This window comes from Stegodyphus dumicola, chromosome 6, assembly GCF_044657685.1.
Source record: "Stegodyphus dumicola isolate Sdum_Otavi_A_Nest chromosome 6, ASM4465768v1".
Taxonomy (NCBI): domain Eukaryota; kingdom Metazoa; phylum Arthropoda; class Arachnida; order Araneae; family Eresidae; genus Stegodyphus; species Stegodyphus dumicola.
Genome location: NC_140773.1, coordinates 202,321,431 through 202,345,569, shown reverse-complemented (window position 1 = coordinate 202,345,569; position 24,139 = coordinate 202,321,431). Strand labels below are relative to the sequence as shown.

At 31.3% G+C, this 24,139-nt stretch overlaps 1 protein-coding gene across 7 annotated transcripts in view; it reads right to left on the bottom strand.

Annotated features, from left to right (window-relative positions):
* The window catches only part of Oseg5 (intraflagellar transport protein Oseg5), a 111,128-nt gene that overhangs the window by 58,042 nt on the left and 28,947 nt on the right, over positions 1-24,139 (bottom strand). For all 7 annotated transcript variants that reach the window (XM_085819347.1, XM_085819351.1, XM_085819353.1 and 4 more), the window contains 8 exons: positions 23,363-23,487; positions 21,763-21,936; positions 18,992-19,066; positions 15,478-15,641; positions 15,198-15,262; positions 8,030-8,168; positions 4,557-4,704; positions 200-371 (listed from right to left, as the gene is read on the bottom strand). In XM_085819347.1, coding sequence (XP_085675473.1) covers positions 200-371; positions 4,557-4,704; positions 8,030-8,168; positions 15,198-15,262; positions 15,478-15,641; positions 18,992-19,066; positions 21,763-21,936; positions 23,363-23,487 — 1,062 coding nt within the window. The remainder of the gene's footprint in view (positions 1-199; positions 372-4,556; positions 4,705-8,029; positions 8,169-15,197; positions 15,263-15,477; positions 15,642-18,991; positions 19,067-21,762; positions 21,937-23,362; positions 23,488-24,139) is intronic.

The following is a 24,139-nucleotide window of genomic DNA, read 5'->3' as shown; positions in this document are numbered from 1 at the left end:
TATGTTTGGGATATAATGGATATGCATATATTGAAAATTTGGCAACTTCTACTAAGGTGGTTACACTATGTAAGTATCTTCAAATCCCCCCCCCAAAAAAAGATCTAATTTATCCTAAATTAAACTAATGTGAACTAAAAATATATTATTTAAGACTAAAGTTGGGGAAAAACTGTAACACACCATAACTTTTTCTTACTTTAATATATCTACAAAGCCTAACTGCATCATCCCATCTGTGCGATGAAACATATCCATGAAGCACAGAAGGATATGGTGAGACAGCAGAAGACACAAGTGATCCATCAGCTCTTCTAATACTGATATGGTTCCCAACAAAGCTTACTATCTTTGGATTTTTACCAAAATCACTGGAAGAAAGCATCATGAAAATGCAATTATGTTGCATTTACAATAAAAACTTCATTCAAATTTATAGCATTTTTTATAATTCTGAAGTATTTTCAAATCGAGTAATATGTGAATGAAAAATGAATATACATAAATCAACAGATATTAATAAATAATGATGTAAAATAAATGCAATATAGTTTTCTTTGTTCAAAACTGGTGAGGGTTCAAAATTACATAAATATTATATAATTGAAAGCAACTTGATAGGTATAAGGCATGGTCAAAAAGTAATGCATATCATGATTTTTTCCTTTTAGCCAGACAAGACAGAACCCATATACAGAAATACTAAGTTATTTTTCAGCATAGATATGAGACTTCTAAGGCATTTCTTCCATTCTGCACTAAATTTAGTATATTTTGTTCATAAAATATGCTTTCTGAGTTGATAATAAGTTGTAGGTAATTAACAGATTTTGCCATTTGAATTAAAAGTTTTAGGCCCCATGTGAACTTCTTAAAGGCATCAAATACACTAAACTCTGTATTTGTAAATTTAAGTCAGAATTATCTGTTCAATTACAAAAACAGACTACAAATTGTCATTCTTTTGTAGCAGATGATATTAACAAATATAAAACATTTATGTCATTGTTCATATTTCTGTCAGGGCAAAAATTAATCGACCAAAACCGCACTACATAGTGCAAAATGTGCTATGTAGTGTAACTGTTAACCTGTATCTTGAAAACCTGAAAGATATTTGGTTTTACTTAACTCTTTTCCAAACATTTTGTTAGTTATTGTTTTAAATTGCCTTTTTAAATATAAATACGATTTACCCTCTATAGGTGATATCTCTTTCATAAACTATAATAATTATTAAAGCATTTTTAAAATTTATTTTAATTCACAAAGTATTATATCAAGTAAGCACATTTTATAAAATAAAACAAAGAATAGAAGTTAATGGAAAATTTGCATATTATTTTTTAATCACACAACATGGAATAAACTTTTATGATTTAACAGGTACATTTTAAAACATAAAAAACCCTCCTTTTTCATGAAGGGGGGGAGGGGGAATAACCATGAGAACAAGCCACACTGTGTGGCTGATTAATGTTATGGTAATGTAACACAATGCAAAAAGTAGCCAGACACCTACTGATAATTCTAATTTTAAAAGACATATTCTATATTACTTTTTGATTATATCTAGAAAAATTCTTCTTCACCATCTATTATATTTTATTACTAATGCATTAAAACAGATGTTTGCTACTACTTGATGTCTTGATAATAGCAAAATTCAGACTGACCAAAAATATCATGCATTTTGCCAATGCATGTATGATAGGCTATGATAAAGCATTCAAAACCCTATCAGAGGTTTCAGAGCAGGTTTCGACTGGAAGATGATGAAAGTTTTAGCAAGGTCTGTGATGATCAAAGATTAGATAGCTGTAGATGCATTGGCCTAATTAAGATATTATTGATTATAAAGTTTAGAAATAAAATTGATAATTAATTATTCATTGATATAAAGTTACAAAATGTAATAAGTAAAAAATCAAATAAATATAAGGGATGTTTTTCCTTATATTACACAAAAACTGCAATACAGTACAAAGTCTTTAATCCAGATGTCCATAATCTGGAATGATCTATAATCCAGACCTCAAAGCTACAAACTTTCTGTGCATGCGTAGTGTAATGCACATGCATAGCATTTACACATGTGCATAATACGTTTACGCATGCGCATAGTACGTTTACGAATGCATGTTTAATGTATAACGGACGGTATAAGCTAAGCTAAAATTATCTAATTATCTATTTCAGTTAATGTTGCAGATTGCATTGTTCCTTAATCTTCTAATTGGATCCGGCTTATTATTTTTTGCAGACCGTTAGAGCAATTTTATAAAAAGTAAGCTTAAACTTTCAATTATGTCAAAAAGAGTTTCTGATTCTGGAGCTGCCAAAGGATCTACAAAGCAAAAGCATGTTTCGATGTCCATCAAACAAAAAGTGGAATTGCTGCAAAAAATGGATAAAGGCATGAAGAAAGTGACAAAGAGGTTAGTGAAAACAAAAAAATTCGATTGAAAAGTTAGTCAGTATTCTCGGCACAGTAATTACAGGACTTGAACAGCAGAATTTTGTAACTGAACAAGAAATTATATCTGTTTATAGAATTAAAGAGAAAGTATTAGTACATAAAACGAAACAACTTACATTGAAAGAAACAAATAAATATTAAGCTTTTTTTTCGTAAATTTTGATACCCTTTAGATCATTATTGCTCTTTATTTCATAAATTACAGTTTCATATTTTTAATTTTATAATTTCTGCATGCCATCTTACCAGATTTAAATTAATGATCTATAATTCGGAAAAACCCCAAATCCGGAATCGCTGAAGTCCCGACGAGTCCAGATTAAAGACTTTGTACTGTATATCTGATCTCGATATTATGATGCAAGAAGAGCTGACTGCATTGAATATGTCTTATTCAAAATGCATGTGATAGCTAAATTTTGAAATTTAGAAATTTAGCTATCACATGCATTTTGTCATCATGAGTCATCAAGAGAAATTTCCCAAACTAAAAGTTGTTATCGAATCAACATTATGATTCTTCCTTCGTCTTACCTATTGGAAGCAGGCTTCAGTGAATTTAATAATGTTTACAATGAAAAATAAGAAACAACTTGAATACTTTTGAATGAGATGATTTAAGAATTAAATTAAGTAATTTTATGCCAAATATTTAAAGAAAATTGCCTCAGTACATCAAATTCAGACTTTACATTAATTAAAATCAAACTTTTGTACAGTCAGAATGTGTGATTTTTGTTTTCAATAAACTTGTTAACATTCGTAAAATCAAATATAATAATAATGCAAAAAATAAATCTAACTACCATTCGTTTTCAAAACTTTTGGTCATATTCTTAGTTTAGTTGCTATCTTTAAGTTATTTATTTCCAATTATTTGTATCATGATTATGTTGTATGCTGTATATTATAGAAAAAATGTAAGGGGACCAAAGAAAAAAAGTCATTCTTTTAAGAAGAGTTGATGCAGAAAAAGGTTTGGAAATTCCAGGTCTAGAGAATGATGCCATTTGAGAGAGTTATATAAAAGAAACTCACATTTATGCTATGCAAAGTGAAACTTTTAAATTTACAACAGAATTATTACACTATCACTGCAAAATAAGCCATGCCTGTGGTTTCATGATTTTAACCTTTTGATGGTCATCAGCGAACTTAGCACATTTTTCAGTTATAAACCACAGGGAGCACAAGCGAACAAAGCTCACATTAAAAATTTCCAACTGACAGATATCGCATGTATTTGGGAAGAAAGAATTCCTAACGTATGAAATCATTAAAAAGGCCAATGGTGGGCAAATAAAAATGTGTGACTTACATGTAAAAATGTAAGCTGTTTTTATATTATATTTATCAACTTTTTTAATCTAAAACTTAAAAATACTGAGTTTGGGGATTCTTTTTTTATTTGTGTGTTTTTGATAGACAGTTTATAGCAAACAGTGATGAAAGAATCCAAAAAATACTTTCCTGTGGTGCAAAGCATAAATCTAAAAATTATTCTCAACAACATATATATTTGTGTGTATAAGTTATTTAATAACTCTCCCCTTTTGAAATTGAATTTAAAAAACGAGAGAGAGAGAGAGTTAAATAAAGCTGTTAAAGTCAAAACTGAATTTTGTAAAGGATGTTATACTTTCAAGTTAGCCAGTTACTGGAAAGAGAAAAATCTCAATTATGCTTTGAAAAATTTCATTACACATATTTAAAATGATAAAAGTTTTGCGGTGATTGATATTATATATCATTGATTCAATTTCAAATTTTACAGAATAGTAATGAATACAAAAGTTTACTTTTTTGATATATTATTATTTATGCTAATAGCATAAATAATACATATATATGTATATTATTATTTATGCTAATAGCATAAATAATAATATATGAATATTTATACTAGTACCATAAATAATAATATATGAATATTTATACTAGTAGCATAAATAATAATATATGAATATTTATACTAATAGCATAAATACACAAAATCCATAGATTAAAAATTTAATTTATGGTGAAAGTAAAATTAATTTTTTTTCATAAGTAGTTTTAACAACCAAATAAGAAATACCTGTCATCTTTTTGCATAACAGTAAGGGATAATAGATTTTTATCAATAAAGACAACAGCTGGGTAGTAGAAAATAATCAGTTTTCCATCTTGCAATGCAGACAACATATTTGAATTATCATTCCATTTAATAGAATGCATCATTACACCTAAAAGAACAAGCATTATAATCAGACATAATTTAAGTGTTCATTGCAGGAAAATTTTTAAAAATAAATTATCTTTTTTTCCTGTTTAGCAAGTTCTTTTTTTAATTAAATTTGTTCCACATGCTCAAACTGACATTCACTTGGTGCATATTAGTTACTTTTTAAAATATTGAAATACCTTGGTATCTCATATGTAAATACCTAGCTGGTAGATTAACTTAAGATAAAAGTATAAGAAGAGAACTTTGGAAAAGGCAAAGGAATGGTAGAAATGAGCATGATACACTACTTAAGGTAGTGAATAATAATACCAGGAACAAAATGAACTAAGTGTATTTTACATTATAAGTTCATTCTTTAAAACTTATACCACTAGGAAAATACTTTCACAAATATATAATTAGAGAGTAAAAGAGAATTTTCTTATAGGTCTACATTAATTATACATTTACGTATACATATTCATACCTTCCATTTATATTTCAGCTTAATAATTTACAGTAATGGAACAGGAGCCGCCAAAAAAAAAATATAAGATGCTTTCATAATTTAACAATCCCAAAGAATGATAAAATAGTATTACTTGATCATTAACTCCTCAAAGAAGAAAAACATTCTAAAGTAGTTAACCATGGACTTCATGATGGGGGGGAGGAATAAAGGTTCTGCAAACTATACTAGCATTTCTGGAAGATCTTAGAAGCATTTATTGAATCATCAGGTAAATTATTTTGACAGCTTTCTTAGCAGTTTGGTGCTCCACATATCTGTCTAACAAACATCTAAAAATCTGAATGTATAAAGTTATAGCCAGAGAAGTATTAACAAAATTTGATGCTGAAAGCATATCTACTATTGATATTAATGAGGTGGTGGTGGTGTATATAATTATGGCAAAGCACACTAGGGCTATCTGCCTAAGGGGAGAGATGCCTTCATGGAGGACTTTCTAAGGGAAACTGGCTTGTATACACGTTACACATGGGGAAAACCACGAAAACACCCATGCAGCCAGCCCGTTTGCGGGATTCGAACCTCGGACTGAACTACCAGTGTTCGGCGACTTTACCGCTCGACCACTGGTGGACGATATTAATAAGATAGTTAGTTCTCTAATGACGTTTCTATTTTGAATAAAATGCTGTAATGAATGGGGCATAAATTTACTAAATAATTACACACATTTTCAGATAACATAGCTATGGGTAAGAAAATCTGCAATAAATTTTTACAAACAGAAAGTTCACACTATACAGAATATATGTATATATATGTAACATTAATAAAAATAGCAGATATTTCAAAATGTGGAATTTTTCAACCATGTTTTCTTTGCTATTAATATATATATTATGTTATGCAAGACCTTATTAACTTGATTCCATCTAATTTAACCTCTGCTTATAAAATTATTTATAGTCATTTTATAAATCAATCCTTTCAACCTTGTTTAAGCAGCAAAGAAAATTATAGATGAAGTAGCTGTTTGTGTGTCCTAAAACATGTCAGCAGATAAACTATGCTCTCAAGAAAACTGTACACTCAAATATTTTCCAATAATAATAATAATAATAATAATAATAATAATAACTTCTGCTGCTATACTAAGGTAAGTTTTTGTTCTTACTTTCTTCTATTTTATTATAATAAATTATAATTAAATTGATAAAGAATAAATAGAAATTTAAACAAATGCTGTACTTTTGTTACAATGCTTAAAATTATTTGTGTAATATTTATGTCTCTTTAATTTATTTACATTTAAAAGATTAGAATATCAAAGTGAAAAAATTCAGTGTGAATTTTTATTAAAAAATTACTTGAATGCAATACACAGATTTCTAGCATTAAAAAAATACATCTTGTGTGCGAAGAAAATTAAAATGAAGAGATCTTATACAAACAGATATTTTAACAATATTTATTCAATTTAATGCATGACAGATAAGCAAAAAAAGTAACTAAGTATTCTTTTGAAAGACTTTAAAGCAGACAGGAAAACGAAAGTATCCATGGCAGTGATATAAAAGCATGGCAGACAATCTAACATATGCAAAAACTAATTTCATGCATAATTCTAATTCAATAACAAATAATTTCTGTCTTCTAAAATAAAACAAACTACAAATGTTTTATAAAGATAAATGTCTAAACTTGTGTTTAAACATAAAATTGTTTCTATCTTTTGATATACAGTCAAAAGTCGTTAATCCAGACTCGTCGGGACTTCGGCGATTCCGGATTATCGATTTTTCCGGATTATAGATCATCAGTTTAAATCTGGTAAGATGGCATGCAGAAATTACAAAATTAAAATATGAAACCGTAATTCATGAAATAAAGAACAATTATGATCTAAAGGGTATCAAAATTTACAAAAAGAAAAAGCTTAATATTTATTTGTTTACTTTATTAAACATTTCTTTCAATGTAAGTTGTTTAAGTTGCTTCATTTCATGTGATAATACTTTCTATTTAATTCTATTAAACAGACATAATTTCTTGTTTAGTTACAAAGTTCCGCTGTTCAAGTCCTATAATTGCTGTGTCGAGAATACCGACTAATTTGTCAATCGAAATGTTTTCATTTTCAATAACCTCTCTGTCACTTTCTTCACTATCGGAAGCGAATAATAATGACAAGGAACTTGATTTAAATCATATCAAAGATGGTGTACATCTAGATGAAATACTACATTCATTAAGGAATTATAAGCCAAATAAAATAAAAACATTTGCTCTGAAGATAAGGATAGTGCTGACAGATCAACTTCCAATTCATTGCGCGCCGCCACGTTTCTGCCCCCCCCCTGCCGCAGAGCAGCGTGATATTGATAAATAGATTTCGACTTTCGCTTTGTAGATAGTAGTAGAAAGTTCAAGCTTACTTTTATAAAATTGCTCTAACAGTCTGCAAAAAATAATAAGCCGGATCCAATTTGAAGATTAAGGAATAACGCAATCTGCAACATTAACTGAATTAGATAATTTTAGCTTAGTTCATACCGTCCGTTATACATTAAACGCGCATGCGTAAACGTATTATGTGCTTGCGCACATCCATATTCGCAGCCATAAAGGTTTTACGCGCAGGCGAAACACCTATGCGCATGTGTCAAAGCGATGCATGCGCAGAAAGTTTGTAGGTTTGAGGTCTGGAGTATAGATCATTCCGGATTATGGGTGTCCGAATTAATGACTTTTGACTGTACTTAGAATATTGACACATTTCATATACATACAAAAGATATATCATTTTTAAATTCCTGTCATGACCTGCATTACTTCATAAAGATTTAGAAAGTGTGAGATTAAAAATACTAACCAAGTTTCATTATTCTTTTAGCAGCATTTGGAGAAACTCTGATGTTTAGAAGATGCAAATCTCTATTTTTATCAACAAATGCTAAGCGGCGACTGCTTGCAGGACCACACTGATCAAGTGCTACTTCAAGAACTTCCATCTATAAAATTATAAGTAAACATAGCTACAAAATGAAATGCAGAATCCTAAACTTAAAAACATACAGAAATGAGTAATTTATTCTTAAGTGCATTTAGTCAAAGAGTGCAAATACTGAATTTTTCAATTAGACTGACAAAACAATAACGCACTACAGGACTGACCAAACAATGACAGACTGGATTGGGTTACTTAAATTAGACTAAAATAAACTAAGGCTACTTGCCTAAGGTATGTGGTAGGTAGGTAGCAGAAGTAAGGGGGGCATCAGAGGGTTCACCATGAATGGATTGCACAGGGAATGCCCCATCACACTAAACATCTATAGAATTAATACCATCATGAGGCAATTAGTATATTGCTGAGTTTCAATGGAAGAGGTGATGGGCTATTGTTAGGAATGACACTTCTTTGATATCACAGTTGGGTATTTACTATAAGATGTGTGCCATAGTACATGTTTATTTGGACAAATTTCTAATTTATAGGGGGGATTTATATTCAATTTATATGGGGGGTTCCCTGGGCATTTGCTATTTTCAATGCAGCTTTTATTGTGAAAGTCTGCCTCATGAATGCTGTTACTGTTTTTTAGGTATCCTTACCATTTTATACAATTATTTTATACAATTTTTGAGGTTTTTTTCTATAGGGATGTAGACTGCACATCCAACTTTTCTTTCTACACCATGTTTCAAACAGAATATATGTATTACAAAGTGTTATTTTGTCCAAACTATTGATCACTGCGCCTCAGCTCAGCTATTGGCGAAATGAATACATAGTCTAGTTTATATTAATAGCCGCTAGATGTCAGTTGTCTTCTGTTTTGTGTGATAACTGTCACATGTTTAAAATGGCTACTCTGCAGCAGAAATCATTTTGTGTTCTCGAGTTTGCGAAGTGCAATTCCGTGATTACAGTGCAAAGATGTTTCAAGTTGAGATACCAAAGTGATTCTCCAAATGAATGGAACATTCGCAGATGGTATCAACAATTTGTAAATACAGGATGTGTATGTAAAAGAAAAAGTCCTGGCCACCCTCATGTTCCCCACGAAAATGTTGCATGAATTCAAACTGCTTTCCAACGCAGGCCTTCAAAATCAACTTGACGAGCCAGTCGGGAGTTACAACTGCCTACAACAACAATTTGGCGTGTTTTGAGCCAAACACACCAAATTGCTGGTTGGTTATGAAGCCGTACAAATTACATTTGTTACAGGCTCTGCATCCTGATGACAAACGCAAACGTGTGACATTTTGTAACGAGATTATTGCTGCTATTAACAACGATAACACTTTCGCACAATGCATCATGTTTAGTAGTGAAGCGACTTTTCCTGTTAGTGGTCATATAAACAAACACAATGTTCGAATTTGGGGCCTACAGAACCCACATGCAGCCATTGAAAATGTACGAGATTTGCCCAAAATCAATGTGTTTTGTGCGATATACCGATTATCTGTTTACCGCCCATTCTTCTTCGATGGAAACGCGGTTAATGTTCAGCAGTATCTCGCTATGTTACAAAACTGTTTGTTTCTGAGGCTGTACAAAGACAACTTCATTTTTCAACAAGATGGGGCACCCCCTCACTGGTGTCGCCAAATGTGTGGTTATCTGAATGGAATTCTACTGACCATTGGATTGGTCGTCAAGGAGCTGACGACTTAGCATGTCTTAGCTGGCCTCCATGGTCACTAGATTTGACACCCTGTGACTTCTTCCTGTGGGGTTTCATTAAAGACAACGTTTATGTACTACCACACCCACAGTACCTGGAAGAGGTTAAGAACCAGATCTGTACTGCCATAACATCAGTGACGACTGACATGCTTGCCCGAGTTTGGAAGGAATTTGAGTATCGATGTGATATTGTTCATGTCGCTGATGGAGGACATATTGAACATCTGTAATCTGAACTTGAGAGGTTTGTACATATGTGTGTAAAGTTTCATATTCGTATGTTATACAGTTTAATAAACATATGCATTCGAAATGCGTATATTCTTTTTGAAACATGCTGTATTTTGAAGCCATCCATAAATGCTGTGGTTTTGTTGTTGATAGACTCTGCTGTTTCTTGCTGTAATTTTATCCTTGTATGCGAGACAGCAGGATGTTCTGTTGTAGGGAGAGGGATGACCCCCAATCTTATAAAGATGGTGATTAAAAGAAATGCTCTGTTTTAACTGCATGACTGTTGTATAAATAGCTTCATCTATTGCTTGTAGACGTAGAGCGGTTGCTCCATCTAGAATGTTACGTGCAGCAACTGAAGTTGTATGAAATCCATATGTTATGCATAAAGTAGACTGTTTTTGAATTGAAGTCAGAATTCTCTTTTTGTATTCAATCGCAGGTATGGCCCAAATGGCAGCACCCTAAGTCATTGTTTTGGTGATTACAGTGTTATATAAAAATTTTGTAATATGGGGGCCTCAAGCCTCACTTGTATCCATGCATTTGTCTTAAACTGAGTCCTATTTGGTAAGTGCATGCTTTGATCTTGAGACGATGGACAAAATTTTGCTTTCGGCCAATGTGAATTTCTAGGTATTTTATAGTTTTTATGTTTCTAATTCTTCCATCATAGATTTTCAGAAAGACTTATTTGGTAATAAATTGTGGTTCTGCAGTTTTCTTGGAGTAAAGCATGCGAGCAGCTGTTCACAACAAATGTGATGTCATCAGCAAATGCACTTGTTTTTTAGTGGGATGGCCGGTTTTGATTAATTATTTCACTGAAAGCAATGTTCCAGAGGTCTGCTCTCATGCAAGACTCCTGAGGGCATTCCCCTGCTTGCTTTTGAAAGAAATGAGGATATTATAAGATAATGCTATAGCAATTGCTTAAGTCATTTATAATGTTGAAAAGATTGTTTGGAAGACTGATGTTCCATAAGGCATGGAGAATAGAGGGCCACCACAGTGAGTCGAAAGCATGTTGGAGATATAGGCTAAGTATTGCAAAGTTAATGGCATTTGGTATGGTGGAACTTGGTTTACAACTGTTTGGATTGTGTGGATGGTTGAAGACTGTTGTTTGAAGCCGCACTGATTATTGCTAATGAGACATTTGTTGTTAAAGTGAAATCATAGGCATCCAATACTTGCCTAATGACAGACATACCTTTTATGGAAAGTGGAAGACTTTTTATTGGAAACTTATTTGTATTCATTGTTACACATAACATGAAAACTTCCATGCAGCTAAGCCAGTTCACTGAGATATGAGCCAAGGTTGAAAATAACTAGCAGCGGTGATTATTAATACATTTCAGCTTTTCCCATTTAAAATATCTGTGCATGGATGATATCTCAAATGGAAATTTTTATTTGAATTTATGATCTGATATGTACTTGAATGGACAGAAAGGCTAAGAAAAGCAATAGGAAAGAACACGCTCAAAAAGAAAAGTTTGGTTTTTGTGATTATAACAAAGCCTCAAGGGCTATCTGCCTAAGGGTAGAAATGCTTTCGTGGAGGATGTTCTAAGGGAAACTGGCTTGTATACACATTACACATGGGGAAAACCACGAAAAAGCTCATGCAGCCAGCCTGCTTGCAGGATTAAAACCTCGGACCTAACTACCAGTATTCAGCAACTTTACTGCTTGGTCGCTTTTGGGCTTCAAATAGAAAAGAATTAGATTGAAATGGCAGATAGCAACTCTGAATCTTTAAAAAAATTACTACAAGTGATGAATACCAATTTTTTATTTAAAACCCGATATGTCAGAAACAAATAACTGCATGAGTACAAGAAAAATTACAAACTTTGCATTTATTAACTTCAGATAAAGAATAGCTGGGGATGTTCTTGGTTGGCAGGAAATGGTTTACAAGTTCTTCTTTAAAGAGTAAAAAAATTGATTCCATGTTCTACAAAGAAGTGATAGACTAGACTTCATGACACCTTGCAGGTTATTTTCTGTTCACTTAAGTGGAATTCACCATTAAAAGATCTTATTTTGAGAGAATTTCACAAAAGTACAACAAAAAAACTGTTACAAACCCACTGAAGAAAACATTCCATGAATTAGTTTTTACAGAAGTATCCTAAAGTTATTTGAATAAGTCAAGATGTAAGTAGTGTTACAAAGAATGCATATAGAAAGTTAAATAGCAATAAAACTATTTTACTCAAACATTTTCTTTCTTGTGAATTCAGTCCTAAAGCTTTGCAGATGTCCTGTGTCTGAAGAAAATATGCCATTTTACATATGAAGACCATTTAAAATTACTGAATTGCACAGTTGTCATACATTTAATGATATGGAAATGTGGTATATTATAAAACTTCACTGTCAAATGTAAAGAATATTGTTCACAGATTTGGAAGGAGGGTAGTACTACTGCAGTCTGAAAAAAGCCAAATATGGCTTTTTCCAAATAATTTTTGTACTTTGGATTCATATTGGAGCACTCAAAGTTATATAAAAATTATATTTCAAATTAGTGACTTTACAAAAACAGGAGTTGAGAGCCACAATAAACAACTGTTCTGAAGGTGAGCAATCTGTAAGAATCTGCAAAAGACCAAAATGTTTACAGTTTGTGATATAAAAGACAAACCAAAGATATTGAGTAAAGAAACTGTTCTATTGCATAACAGTACTTTTCTCTGTACCACTAAGTATGCAATAAATTTCTGATGCAATTTTATCTGGAAACTTTTTATAATCCTCACTTTTATCCCACTGAAGAAAAACCTGTACTAGTGGAAGCCACTCAAATCCCACAATAATCTTGAGACAGAAGAAATTATTCTCTGCACAGCATACATATGTTTCTGTGAAATGGAAACCAAAAGTAGGTTGTTCAGTGGAATAACTGTTTTAATAAATACTGTTTAATATCTAGGTTTGTACAGTTCAGTAATTTGTATAATATTTAGTAATACAGTAGAATTCCAGAAATCCGTAAAGCTTGGGACCAGAGGTTGTGCAGATTTTAGGATTTTACGGATTTCAGGACAGAAAAGACAAAGCATAATATTCGGACTAAAAGTACAAAATGAATAAGGCGTATTAGATACATTTAATTAAATTATTATATACATTATTGCAATAATTTATTATATGCATTAAATTATTATTACATATATAAATTGATTATACAGTCAAAAGTCGTTAATCCGGACGTCCATAATCTGGAATGATCTATTATCCGGACCTCAAAGCTACAAACTTTCTGTGCATATGCCTTTACGCATGCGCGTTTAATGTATAACAGACAGTATAAACTAAGCTAAAATTATCTAATTATCTATTTCAGTTAATGTTGCAAATTGCATTGTTCCTTAATCTTTGAATTGGATCCGGCTTATAATTTTTTGCAGACTGTTAGAGCAATTTATAAAAGTAAGCTTGAACTTTCAATTACGTCAAAAAGAATTTCCGATTCTGGAGCTGCCAAAGGATGTACAAAGCTAAAGCATGTTTCGATGTCCATCAAACAAAAAGTGGAATTGCTGCAAAAAATGGATAAAGGCATATCCTTTCTTTTTCTAACCATTCTGAAATCTGTTTATCAATTTCACGCTGCTCTGCGGGGGTTGGGGGAAACGTCGCAGCGCGCAATGAACTGGAAGTTGATCTGTCAGCACTATCCTTATCTTCAGGGCAGATGTTTTTATTTTATTCAGCTTATAATTCCTTACTAAATGTAGTATTTCATCTCGATGTATTTCGTCTTTGATATGATTTAAATCAAATTCCTAATCATTATAAATATCATGAATACACATCAAATAGTTTTCTGGTTGCAATTTTCTAATTTCGACTATGCGTAATGTATGCTTTACGCATGCGCGCATTGAAAGAAATGTTTAATAAAGTAAACAAATAAATATTAAGCTTTTTTTTTTTTTTGCAAATTTTGATACCCTTTAGATCATAATTGCTCTTTATTTCATACATTACGGTTTCATATTTTTAACTTTATAATATTTGCATGCCGTCTTACCAGATTTAAATTGATGATCTATAATCCGGAATCGCCGAAGTCCCGACGAATCCGGATTAAAGACTTTTGACTGTATTATTCATTGTATTATATGTACACAGCATCGAGGTTTGCCGATTTCGCCTTATGCAAAGACTTCCGGTTTCAGATTCCGGTGTTAGAATCACTGTTGCTGTAAAATTTCAACAGCTTTTCTTTATTTTACCGTATATCATACACAATCGTGTGGCAATTCCATACCATTCTGCTATAAATCGAGGAGTAGCACCTGCTTCCATCTTTTGCAGAATTTGCACTTTTTGCGTTACCGTCAATGCAACGTGTTTACGTTTTTCAACTTTGCAAGCAGTAAAATCACGAGTGCACTTCTTATCTGTCATTGTATTAAAAAGGGCTGAAATTTAAAATATTCTTAACTTATCCGCATATATCCAGATTTAAAAAAAAAAGGCAGCACTAAACAATTTCGTGAAATGAAATAACAAAGAAAATACAACATGAATCGTGAACTTGAACAAAGAGTTGAGTTAATCGTCTGCTTTTTTACCTCGATGCATATTAGAGGGGAAAAAAAAGACTTATTTATCTTATTTTTTTAACTTTTTTATGTCAATAACTTGGTATTTCCGTTTTGACTCATTATTATTCAGTAATTATGACGTCATTATTTGGTAAGTATTTTTTTCTTCGATATTTAGTACTCAATATTGCGGTTTCCAGAACCCACAAAATGAATGTTTATATTCTGAGAGGCAACGCAGATTTCAGCAGTTGGCGGATTTCAGGTTAGCGGATTTTCGGTATTTGACTGTAATAGTAAAGTATTAAAATAAAAATAATAGTAATGAATAAATAATGAACAAAAGGGAGAAAAAGAAGGAGATGAAAAGTAAGAAGAACATGAAAAAGACAGAATGGAAGAAGAAATTTAAAATTTAAATTAAAAAGTGATTAAAATACTATAAAGCAGCATAACCTAACAATTCTAGTGCCTAGGATTTTAAAGAATTTACACTTTATTTTTGAAAAATTGTTTAAAAAGTTAACAATTCTTACTTTGTGAGCAAATGGTTTTCCATCAGGAATGTACTTCCCAGTCACAACATCAAAAATGTGAACAACTTTCAAAGAAAAGAATGAAATAATTCACATGAAAACAAAAATTATAGTTATTCACCATATTATGAAATTGGTGAAAATTACTGTTATAAAATTGCTAAAGAAGGTAAACCATGTTTCATAATAATAATAAAAAAAAAAAAAAAAAAAAAAAAAACTAGTTTAAACTATCAAATTAAAAGTTATACCTTTTTAAATTAGCCAATAAAAATTATACCTTTTTCATCTCCTTTATTTCTTATAGCTACAGAGTCATTACTCAGTGTTACTGTTGATTCATTGAGATAATCTGTACGCATTCCAGGCCACTTAGGTGTGCTTACAGGGCGACCCTCATAATTATATATGTACAAACCTTGACCATCAACAAACAAAAAATGCCTAAATAAAGAAAAAGTTGTTAACTTAAATATATAACATTAATTATAATGCAGTATATAAAATCAGAAGAAATGTAAAAGGTATAACATTAATCAAATATGTATAGTACATTTTATACACTTAAAAAAACACCAGAATATTTGAGCAAATGTAAAATACAACAATAATAATAATTACAAAATGTAATCACTATACTAATAAATGGAAAACACATAATTTGTACAGAAATTTTAATTCAAAGGAACAGAACTAAAATTATTTGAATAATTAAAGCTGAAACCTATAATGAAATTTCATTTCATCAATGATTACACAAATTATGATAAACTGGGTAATGCCCTTATTTTAAAATGTCATATTATGTACATACTATGCAATATTTATCTATTTTTTTAAATAAACTTTTACATGTACAAAAAGAAAAAACTGAAAGGACTGGGGAGAATTATATTACCTAAATTTGTATTTTAGTATAATCTGGAAGTACTGTGTTTTTTGCACATTTATAACAACAAAATCTTGGATACATTACAAAATCTTTTCGATTTTTACTGAAATTGATTAAATGGGAATTTAAATGAAAACAAATTTCACAATATTTAAATTATTCAATTTAGCACAGACACTTTGAAGTACAAAGTCTGAAATCTGGCCATTTAATATCCGGCATGGTTTAAAATCTGGGCCTATGGATCAACAGCAACTTTATTATTTAATTTTTTTTATGCATTATGCTGGTGCATCTATTACTTTGTTATACCAAAGCATAAGGAGATTCATTTCACTTTACCATATTCATTTCACACCATTCATTTCACTTTACTGATGCCAATCTGCAAATGATTATTTATTACTTTTTGTTTTCATCACCACATGACAATTACAAATTTTGGTTTTTATTGCTGTGAGGTGTTGAGTGTGTATATGAGGAGAAATTTCTTTCCATATTCAAAAATAGATTTTGTAAATGATACTTACTCATAGGAGGAAATATTACATTTATTGCTATGTGAATTGAGAATAACTGATTTGTTATTCAGTTTCACCCAAGAACGGTGCCATGGCTGCACTGGGCAGCAGAATTAAAGAGAAGCAAAACTTTTAAAATTTAGAGAAGCATTGAGTAACAAAATTAAGGGACGAAAAAATCTTAGAGTTTAGGAAAGCACAAGGATGCAGAATCTTAGAGTTTAGGAAAGGCACAATGATACAAAATTTTTAGAATTTAGAGAGGCAATTGGCAGCAGAATTTCAAACCTGCAGAGAATGCACTTGGCTATTTCAAGCACAGGCCCTGGATAAAACTTAAGTATATGTGAGAATTTATTTATTTGAGACTCAGATGAGCTTAAAGCTTATGTGGGAAACAATCATCAGAACAACATCAAGTTTTAACGAAATTTTTCTGCCATTGCAAATATCGTCTGTGCAAACAGTTTGCGTGTTTAATCATATTTTGTCGAACGATTTTTGGCATTTGAAAGAATCAGACTTGCTTTAGAACACTATATTGTGAAATGTGTAAACAAATATCATTATCTAAATACAAGGAGTCTGAAATAGAAGTATCACACTACCAGATTAGAGCCATCACTTACTTCCAGTTCTATTGTAAAAAGTCAGCTACACAATGTCACTAATGCATACAGCTTTAGGCACTAATGTTGTATCATATGACACTGTGAAGATTTGGTACCAAAAGTTCAAAAACAAGGACTATGACATTCAAGAAGCAGAGCGCTCTGGACGGCCTACTAATGTTGATGACACCTGCCTGCGAGAACTTCTGGAAGAAAATCAGCATGCAACCACTTGACAGCTTGCTAAGCTGTTAAACATTAGTGCCTTCTCGATTAGTTGCGCTATGCATCGTATAAACTTGGTGAACAAGTTCAATCACTCGGTGCCTCACGAGCTGACTCAAGCAGGTAAGGATAGACATGTTCAGGTCTGCACTAATCTGCTTAGACATCAACATGAGGACAAAATTTTGGAGCAGATCATCATTTGTGATAAATAAAAAGATTTACTTCAACAACATAGGCCAAAAAAGGGGTTGGGCTGCACCCAGTGAGCCTGTTGGCAGTGTCACAAAACACAATTTAACTAATAAAAAGATCTTTGTATCTGGTGGAATTGCCATAGTGTTACCACAAAGAGTATCTGGAAAAAGGTAAAACCCTCGACAGTAAGGGTACAGTGAGATGCTGCTACCAAAGGAAAATGTTGAACTAAGTTCCGGTACAAAAAGGTAACATTCCATCAAGATAATGCATGACACATTTGTCTACATTCACTAGCTGGACTCTGTATGAACTCAAATCGAATCTTTTGCCACACCCACCATATAGCCCTGACATCATCCCTTCAGTCTTCTGCCTTTTTCACATCTGCAGCTACATCTTGCTGGTGCTATCTTCCATTCTGCACAGGATGGTCGAAGTGAGTTTGACTTGTTTTTGACTTTTTGGACTCGCTGCCACCAAGTTTGTGGGCCGAAGGCTTTGAAAAACTACCAAAATGTTGGCAAAAATATCATAGATTTGGGTGGTGATTACTACCCACACTAAAGGTATCACTTTCATGTTTTTTTACCCCCAAATTTTATTAAGAACGTTTTTTGGTTGAAAACTTTCATTACAACCAGATAAATAAGTAAACTAATATGATTCAGGCTTAACTCCATCAGTGTGCAATAGAAACAAGACAGAATTTAGCAAAACAATATGTCTTTAGCAGTCATTCTCATGATACTGGCCAATTGTGTATAGCAGATGCTTGCTAAACTTTGTGATAATAACCACAAATTTGAAGATTTTCAGATATTGTAAACAAAATGCAAAATTTTTCAATTAATGGAATTTGTGAAGAAATGTGGATAAATAGTAATAAATGAAGATGATATAACAGAAGTTTTTCATCATGATGACAATGTCTCAATCATCCATCAACTAACAGATGAGAGAATCTGTAGTACTATTCCAAATCCAGCAAATATCATTGTAGTAGAGAACATAAATGTTTAATAAAGCAATCAAATAAATACTGAGCTTTTTTTGTAAATGTTGATTCTCTAAGGTCGTAAATACTTTATTATTTCATAAATCACTATTTTCTATTTTTAATTTCATAATTTATACATGCCATCTTACTAGATTTAAACTGATGATTTAATATCTGGAAAAATCCCAAATCTGGAATCGCATCAGGAAGTCCCAATGAATCTGGACTTTATATATATTTCTTCCATTGTTATTATTAATTAAAATTTCTTATTTCATTACATAACTACAATACTTTATCAATGGTTATCACAGTTTTAAAGTAGCTATCTTTAAAAAAAATCTTACTTTTCAGCTTGAACAACAAGAGAAACATTTCCTTCTTTCAAATCAAAAATAAGTGGTGTGTTCCAGTTTTTGGTACTAAAAATATATTTTAATTAATAATTAGTAAATTTATACTTCAGATTTTATAAATAAATAATTCATACTGACTAATGAATGAATTAAAAGTGACAAAAAATGACTAAACATGAATATTTGTTAAAGAATTGGGAAATGAAATTTGAAGTACAGCATTGAATACATGCATGAAAATGAGAACCATAAAATACAGAATTAATAAAAAAAGTAATAAGGTACTTTTCCATTTCCACAGCCCCCATCATAACAATAACAAGATTATTGCCAAGTTCATCTTTAGTTTTCACATACAATTCTTGGCTGTTACACTACCACAGCTGCTTTTAATATGGCATCAAAAGCATTCTCTTACTATGCCATTTACTTCATTACTAAGTACTTCTGCAAGATATGACTCAAAATGGTAATGTTGCTTTTTATTTTGCTATTTAATGTAGCCCTTGCCTTTTAACATTTTGTAAATGGGCAGCTGTTTCCATATCCACAAAATGGAATTCAGGATTGCCAGTGGAGTGTTCTCGGCCTTTTGCAATGCTATTTTGATGCTTGTCAACAGTCTGAATAAATCATCAATCCCTCTTGTACATGATCCATGATTTTTCTCATGAGTATAGTTGCCTCTCTATTCAGAACTTGAACAAGAAAGCACTCAACAATTTCTTGGCATAACCCACTAAATATACACTATTATGGAAGATTCTTGCTGGTATTGTTTTTTAACTAGATACATACTTTTGTGTATTTCTTAAAATTTTCCTAGGCCACCCTATTTGCTTATTTAGTTTTCAAATTAAATGGAGAGAACATATATCTTTTGTGAAACTGCCCCAGTTGGGAAACATACTTTCAAAAGTTTGAGTTGTTTCTTCCACCACTGAATTGACATCAATTCCTCTGCCCTGAAGTAAATAAACTGTAGAATTATTTATTACATATGATATTCTGCAGCCACTAAACCAGTTGTTGAGATGAATGCCTTTCTTTTGTTTGCAGCTTTTATGCTACACCTCCAAATGCTTTAATTTATGTGTATTTCATGACAATATTTGTATATTTGAATGCATGGTAAAATGTCTCTTCTTGGCAGAATGATCTTCCTCAGTCATCAGTAAATCGAAAATTATTAACTTTAAAAAAATAAATAAATAAATAAATAAATATGCAAATACATTTAAACATAGTCTACTCACAGTTTTTATCTTCCTCAGAGATCAATAAATCAAAAATTATTAAATGCCACTTCACGCTTTAACTTTTGCTCCTTCACACTGTAGTAGGTTTTATTTCCTTGTACTAAGAAAAGCAAGTATTGTAATTACGAAAAATTTTGGGTATCATATTTCAATGAAAATATTCAATTTGGGCACACCATTTAAGCGATGTTTTTGTGTGACATCTCTACGTACTGACACAATAAAGAACTCTTTTCCCCAAAATGGATTGTAAAATGGATTCAGAAGAGATTTTTTTGTAGCATCTGTGCATACATACGTATGTATATATGTATCTCGCATAACTCAAAAACAAGTAGCCTTAGAACGTTGAATTTTGTACATGGCACTGTTATAACATGTAGATGTGCATCTCTCTTTTTGGTTCCAATTGGTCACCCTAAAAGTATATAAATAAATAAATATACATATATATCCCGGCTCGCTGAGCTCAATATTTTTATTCTTATATGTTGGTAAATTTTATATTTTTTTGCTTGAAAAGTGATGGAATTAAGTTGTGCTTATGTTCTGGTTAAGGTTTTTATGCCTTTAATTAATCTGCATGCAATAGATGTAGAATTATGAACAATTTAAAAGTTGTTTAAGTGCTATTAAGACTAACATAGCCGCCATTTGTTTACATTTGAAACTCTTAGGTAGAATAGTGAATTAAGTCTGTTTCTGCACCTTCAGTGTCTTTTTGCAGAGTGAGACCATAACTAAACTTTCAGTTTTGTGCTATCAAATATCTGCCTTCTTGTGCACTGGCCAAATTGCTTGTTTTTGCATAGAAACTCTAATTTTAATTATAAAAAATTTTTTAAACTGGTTGACTATTTGGTGTTTCATACTTTTCTGTATTTTACAATTTTTAATGAAGATTTGAGTTTTTATGTATTTTTGCCTTGCCACGAAGTCAGGGTTAAATTAATTGAATGATAAATGTATCTCTAATGAAATTTGAGGAAATAATTTTAAATGAAATGCAGCCAAAAATGTGTATAATGTAATAGGCTGTAGAAGGAACCCATGTGGTATCCACATCAGATTTTGTTAAAGTCTGAGGTCATGCCTTCAGAGGAGGAGTAAACATCCTCTTTTTCACTATGCAGTACATCTCTTCCTCTCAATTGATTGATAGTTGTACTATTTTCATAGGTTATTGGCTGTGTGTAAGAACTATGTGTTAATAATAATACAATAAATAATAATACAATAATAAAAATAATAATACGATAATAGAAATAATAAAAAGATATTTGTAACATTTAATATAGTGGGTAATATAAGTGTAATGGTGACTGAAGGATGTTATTTCATTTCTAGAGGCTCTAATAATGTTATAAACAGGAAACTGAGTTTTGTACAAAAATTATTTTAATACACAGAAAATTCCTTATATGTAACTCTATGTTCTGTAAAAATACTTCTTAATATCAAGGGGGTAAAAACTACTTTATGTCAGAAAAAATACTAACTTACCTATAAATATAACACTGTGTAGACGTTACAACAATTAAGTGGTTATATTCAAAAGAAACTTTGATGATATTATCTCGAAAGTCCAGATTTTCCATTAAATCATTGCTAACATTTTGTACAGCAATTGTTTTTCTTCCCCGCACTGTAGCTTCAAAATGCTTCCATTCTAAACGCCTAAGAAAAAATTGATTAATTACTGGAAATTCACCAGATTTTAATAACATTTTTTAAAATTATCCTGACAGGCATTATTATAAAATTAGACAACAAAGAATGACAAAAGAATTACCATAATTACTTAAAAATAAGACCTTTGATTTGCTACAAAATTTGGTAGGTGTTTGTATGGGCATTTTGATAAATGAAATTTTAGAATGAGAGAAGAGAGTTTAATCATTGTACTATATAGAAAAATTATGCAGTTTACACACCAAATAAAACATGGGTAGTTACCATATTTATATACAAGTTGTATAAATACTGCTAATTATATTAACCATGTCTAGTTCACTGGTTTCAATTTAGGCCACATCTGTGGTCACTAGCAAGTCTGAAAACAAATAAGTAACAATGTATCACATAACAATGTCTTTGTGGCATATCTAAGAGTATTGTCATTTCACAGAAATTCCAAAGTATGGAGGATGGAAACTGGTTAACTTTCTCAGAATTATTGCAAGACAAAATAAATATTCACCTACACTTTTATTTCTTAAAATTTAATCTAAAATTTATGCTGGTTTCAAATTAAAGGGATTTTCAATAAAGTCTTATTTTTGAGTAAATACAGCAATAACAATTAAAATATACCAATTTGCACCCTCAAAATTTAATCTAAAATTTATGCTGGGTTTCAAATTAAAGGGATTTTCAATGAAGTCTTATTTTTGACTAAATACAGCAATGACAATTAAAATATACCAATTTGCACCCTTTCCAAGTTTTTAAAACAACATTTCTTTGTAAAAGATTTTTACTCTCCTAAAAAAAGTTTATTATTTGCACTTAATACAAAAAGGAACCATAATTAAAATTTTTAATTGAGTATTTTTCTTGTCAGAAAAGGAAAAATGAAGGAGGAAGGGGAGGGAAGAAAAACAGATTTTATATAAATTAATTAACATAAGGAAAAGAACGTTTCTGACTGGATAAAGCTTAGTTGAAGCAAAAGAAGCTAACAAATAAAAATTATTTCATAGCCTTTCCCTCTCGCCCCCCGAAAAAAAAAAAAAAAAAAAAAACAGAAGTGAACTTTGTATACAGCTGTCATTTGTTAAAAAGACCCCTCATGTTTTAAAGAAAAAAGGTGTTATAACAAGCAGTTGCTGATTTAATATACTCTATCAGTTGAAGATATCATGTACCAGTGATTGCAGTGGAACTGTCACAACAATCAGTCTTGACTTTAAATTAAAATTTTATTATTTATTAAATTTTATGTTTATGTATAACTTGCAATTAAAAGAATGAATGTAGTGTCAACATAATGATCGCCCATAATAAGAAAATAAAAAATTATAGAAGTAAAGTTGGCACAAAATGAATAATTAAATATGCAAGTTTGGCAGTTACATGTAATTCAAAAAAGAATAGTAAATACCTTTCAACAACATGTGCAAAAATAACATGACCATTACCACAACTTCCAGCAACTTGTGTACCATCAGATGACCATTCTAAGCAAAAAATGCTTTGTGTTTCTGGTTTGTCTAAACTGTGAGACCACTAAACAAATTAACATAAAAATGCATCATCCTCACATAAAATATGCAAGAAATTATCTCAAATATTTATTTTAAATAGAATGTAAAAACACATATTTGTAAGTACAGGGTGATTACAAATAAAGTCACGATTCCAAAATGCTCTAATTTTAAAACTACCAGTCAGAATGACTTGATACTTTACCAGAACCATCATGAGGCAATGGAATTTTGTTTGGTGAAGGCAAAAAAAAAAGTTCCAAAATGTGCTGCTAGATGACGCTATCAGGGGTAAGTCCTAATTGGATTCGTTAAACATGGGAATATTGTTAGCCAAAAGAAAAGATATGACTCCAAGGGTTTATGACAGCGAAAAGACGTGTTTACAGTGAAAACAATGATAGTGACAAAAGAAAAAGAGCAGCTTTATGAAACAAATACCTTATGGATGATTACGCAAAGTTGTTCAATATAGCCTCCGCCTTGTTCCGCTACTAGTTGAAAGAGCAAAACGGCATGTTCCACAACAGTTTGGAGGGTATCTGTGCTGACGCTATGAATGTGGTGTGTGATCCCTGCCTTCAAGTCGGCCAGATTCCCAACTCCCCCACTGTAAACAACATTTCTCAGGTATCCCCAAAGCCAAAATTCATACGGGTTTAGTCGGGGTAAAG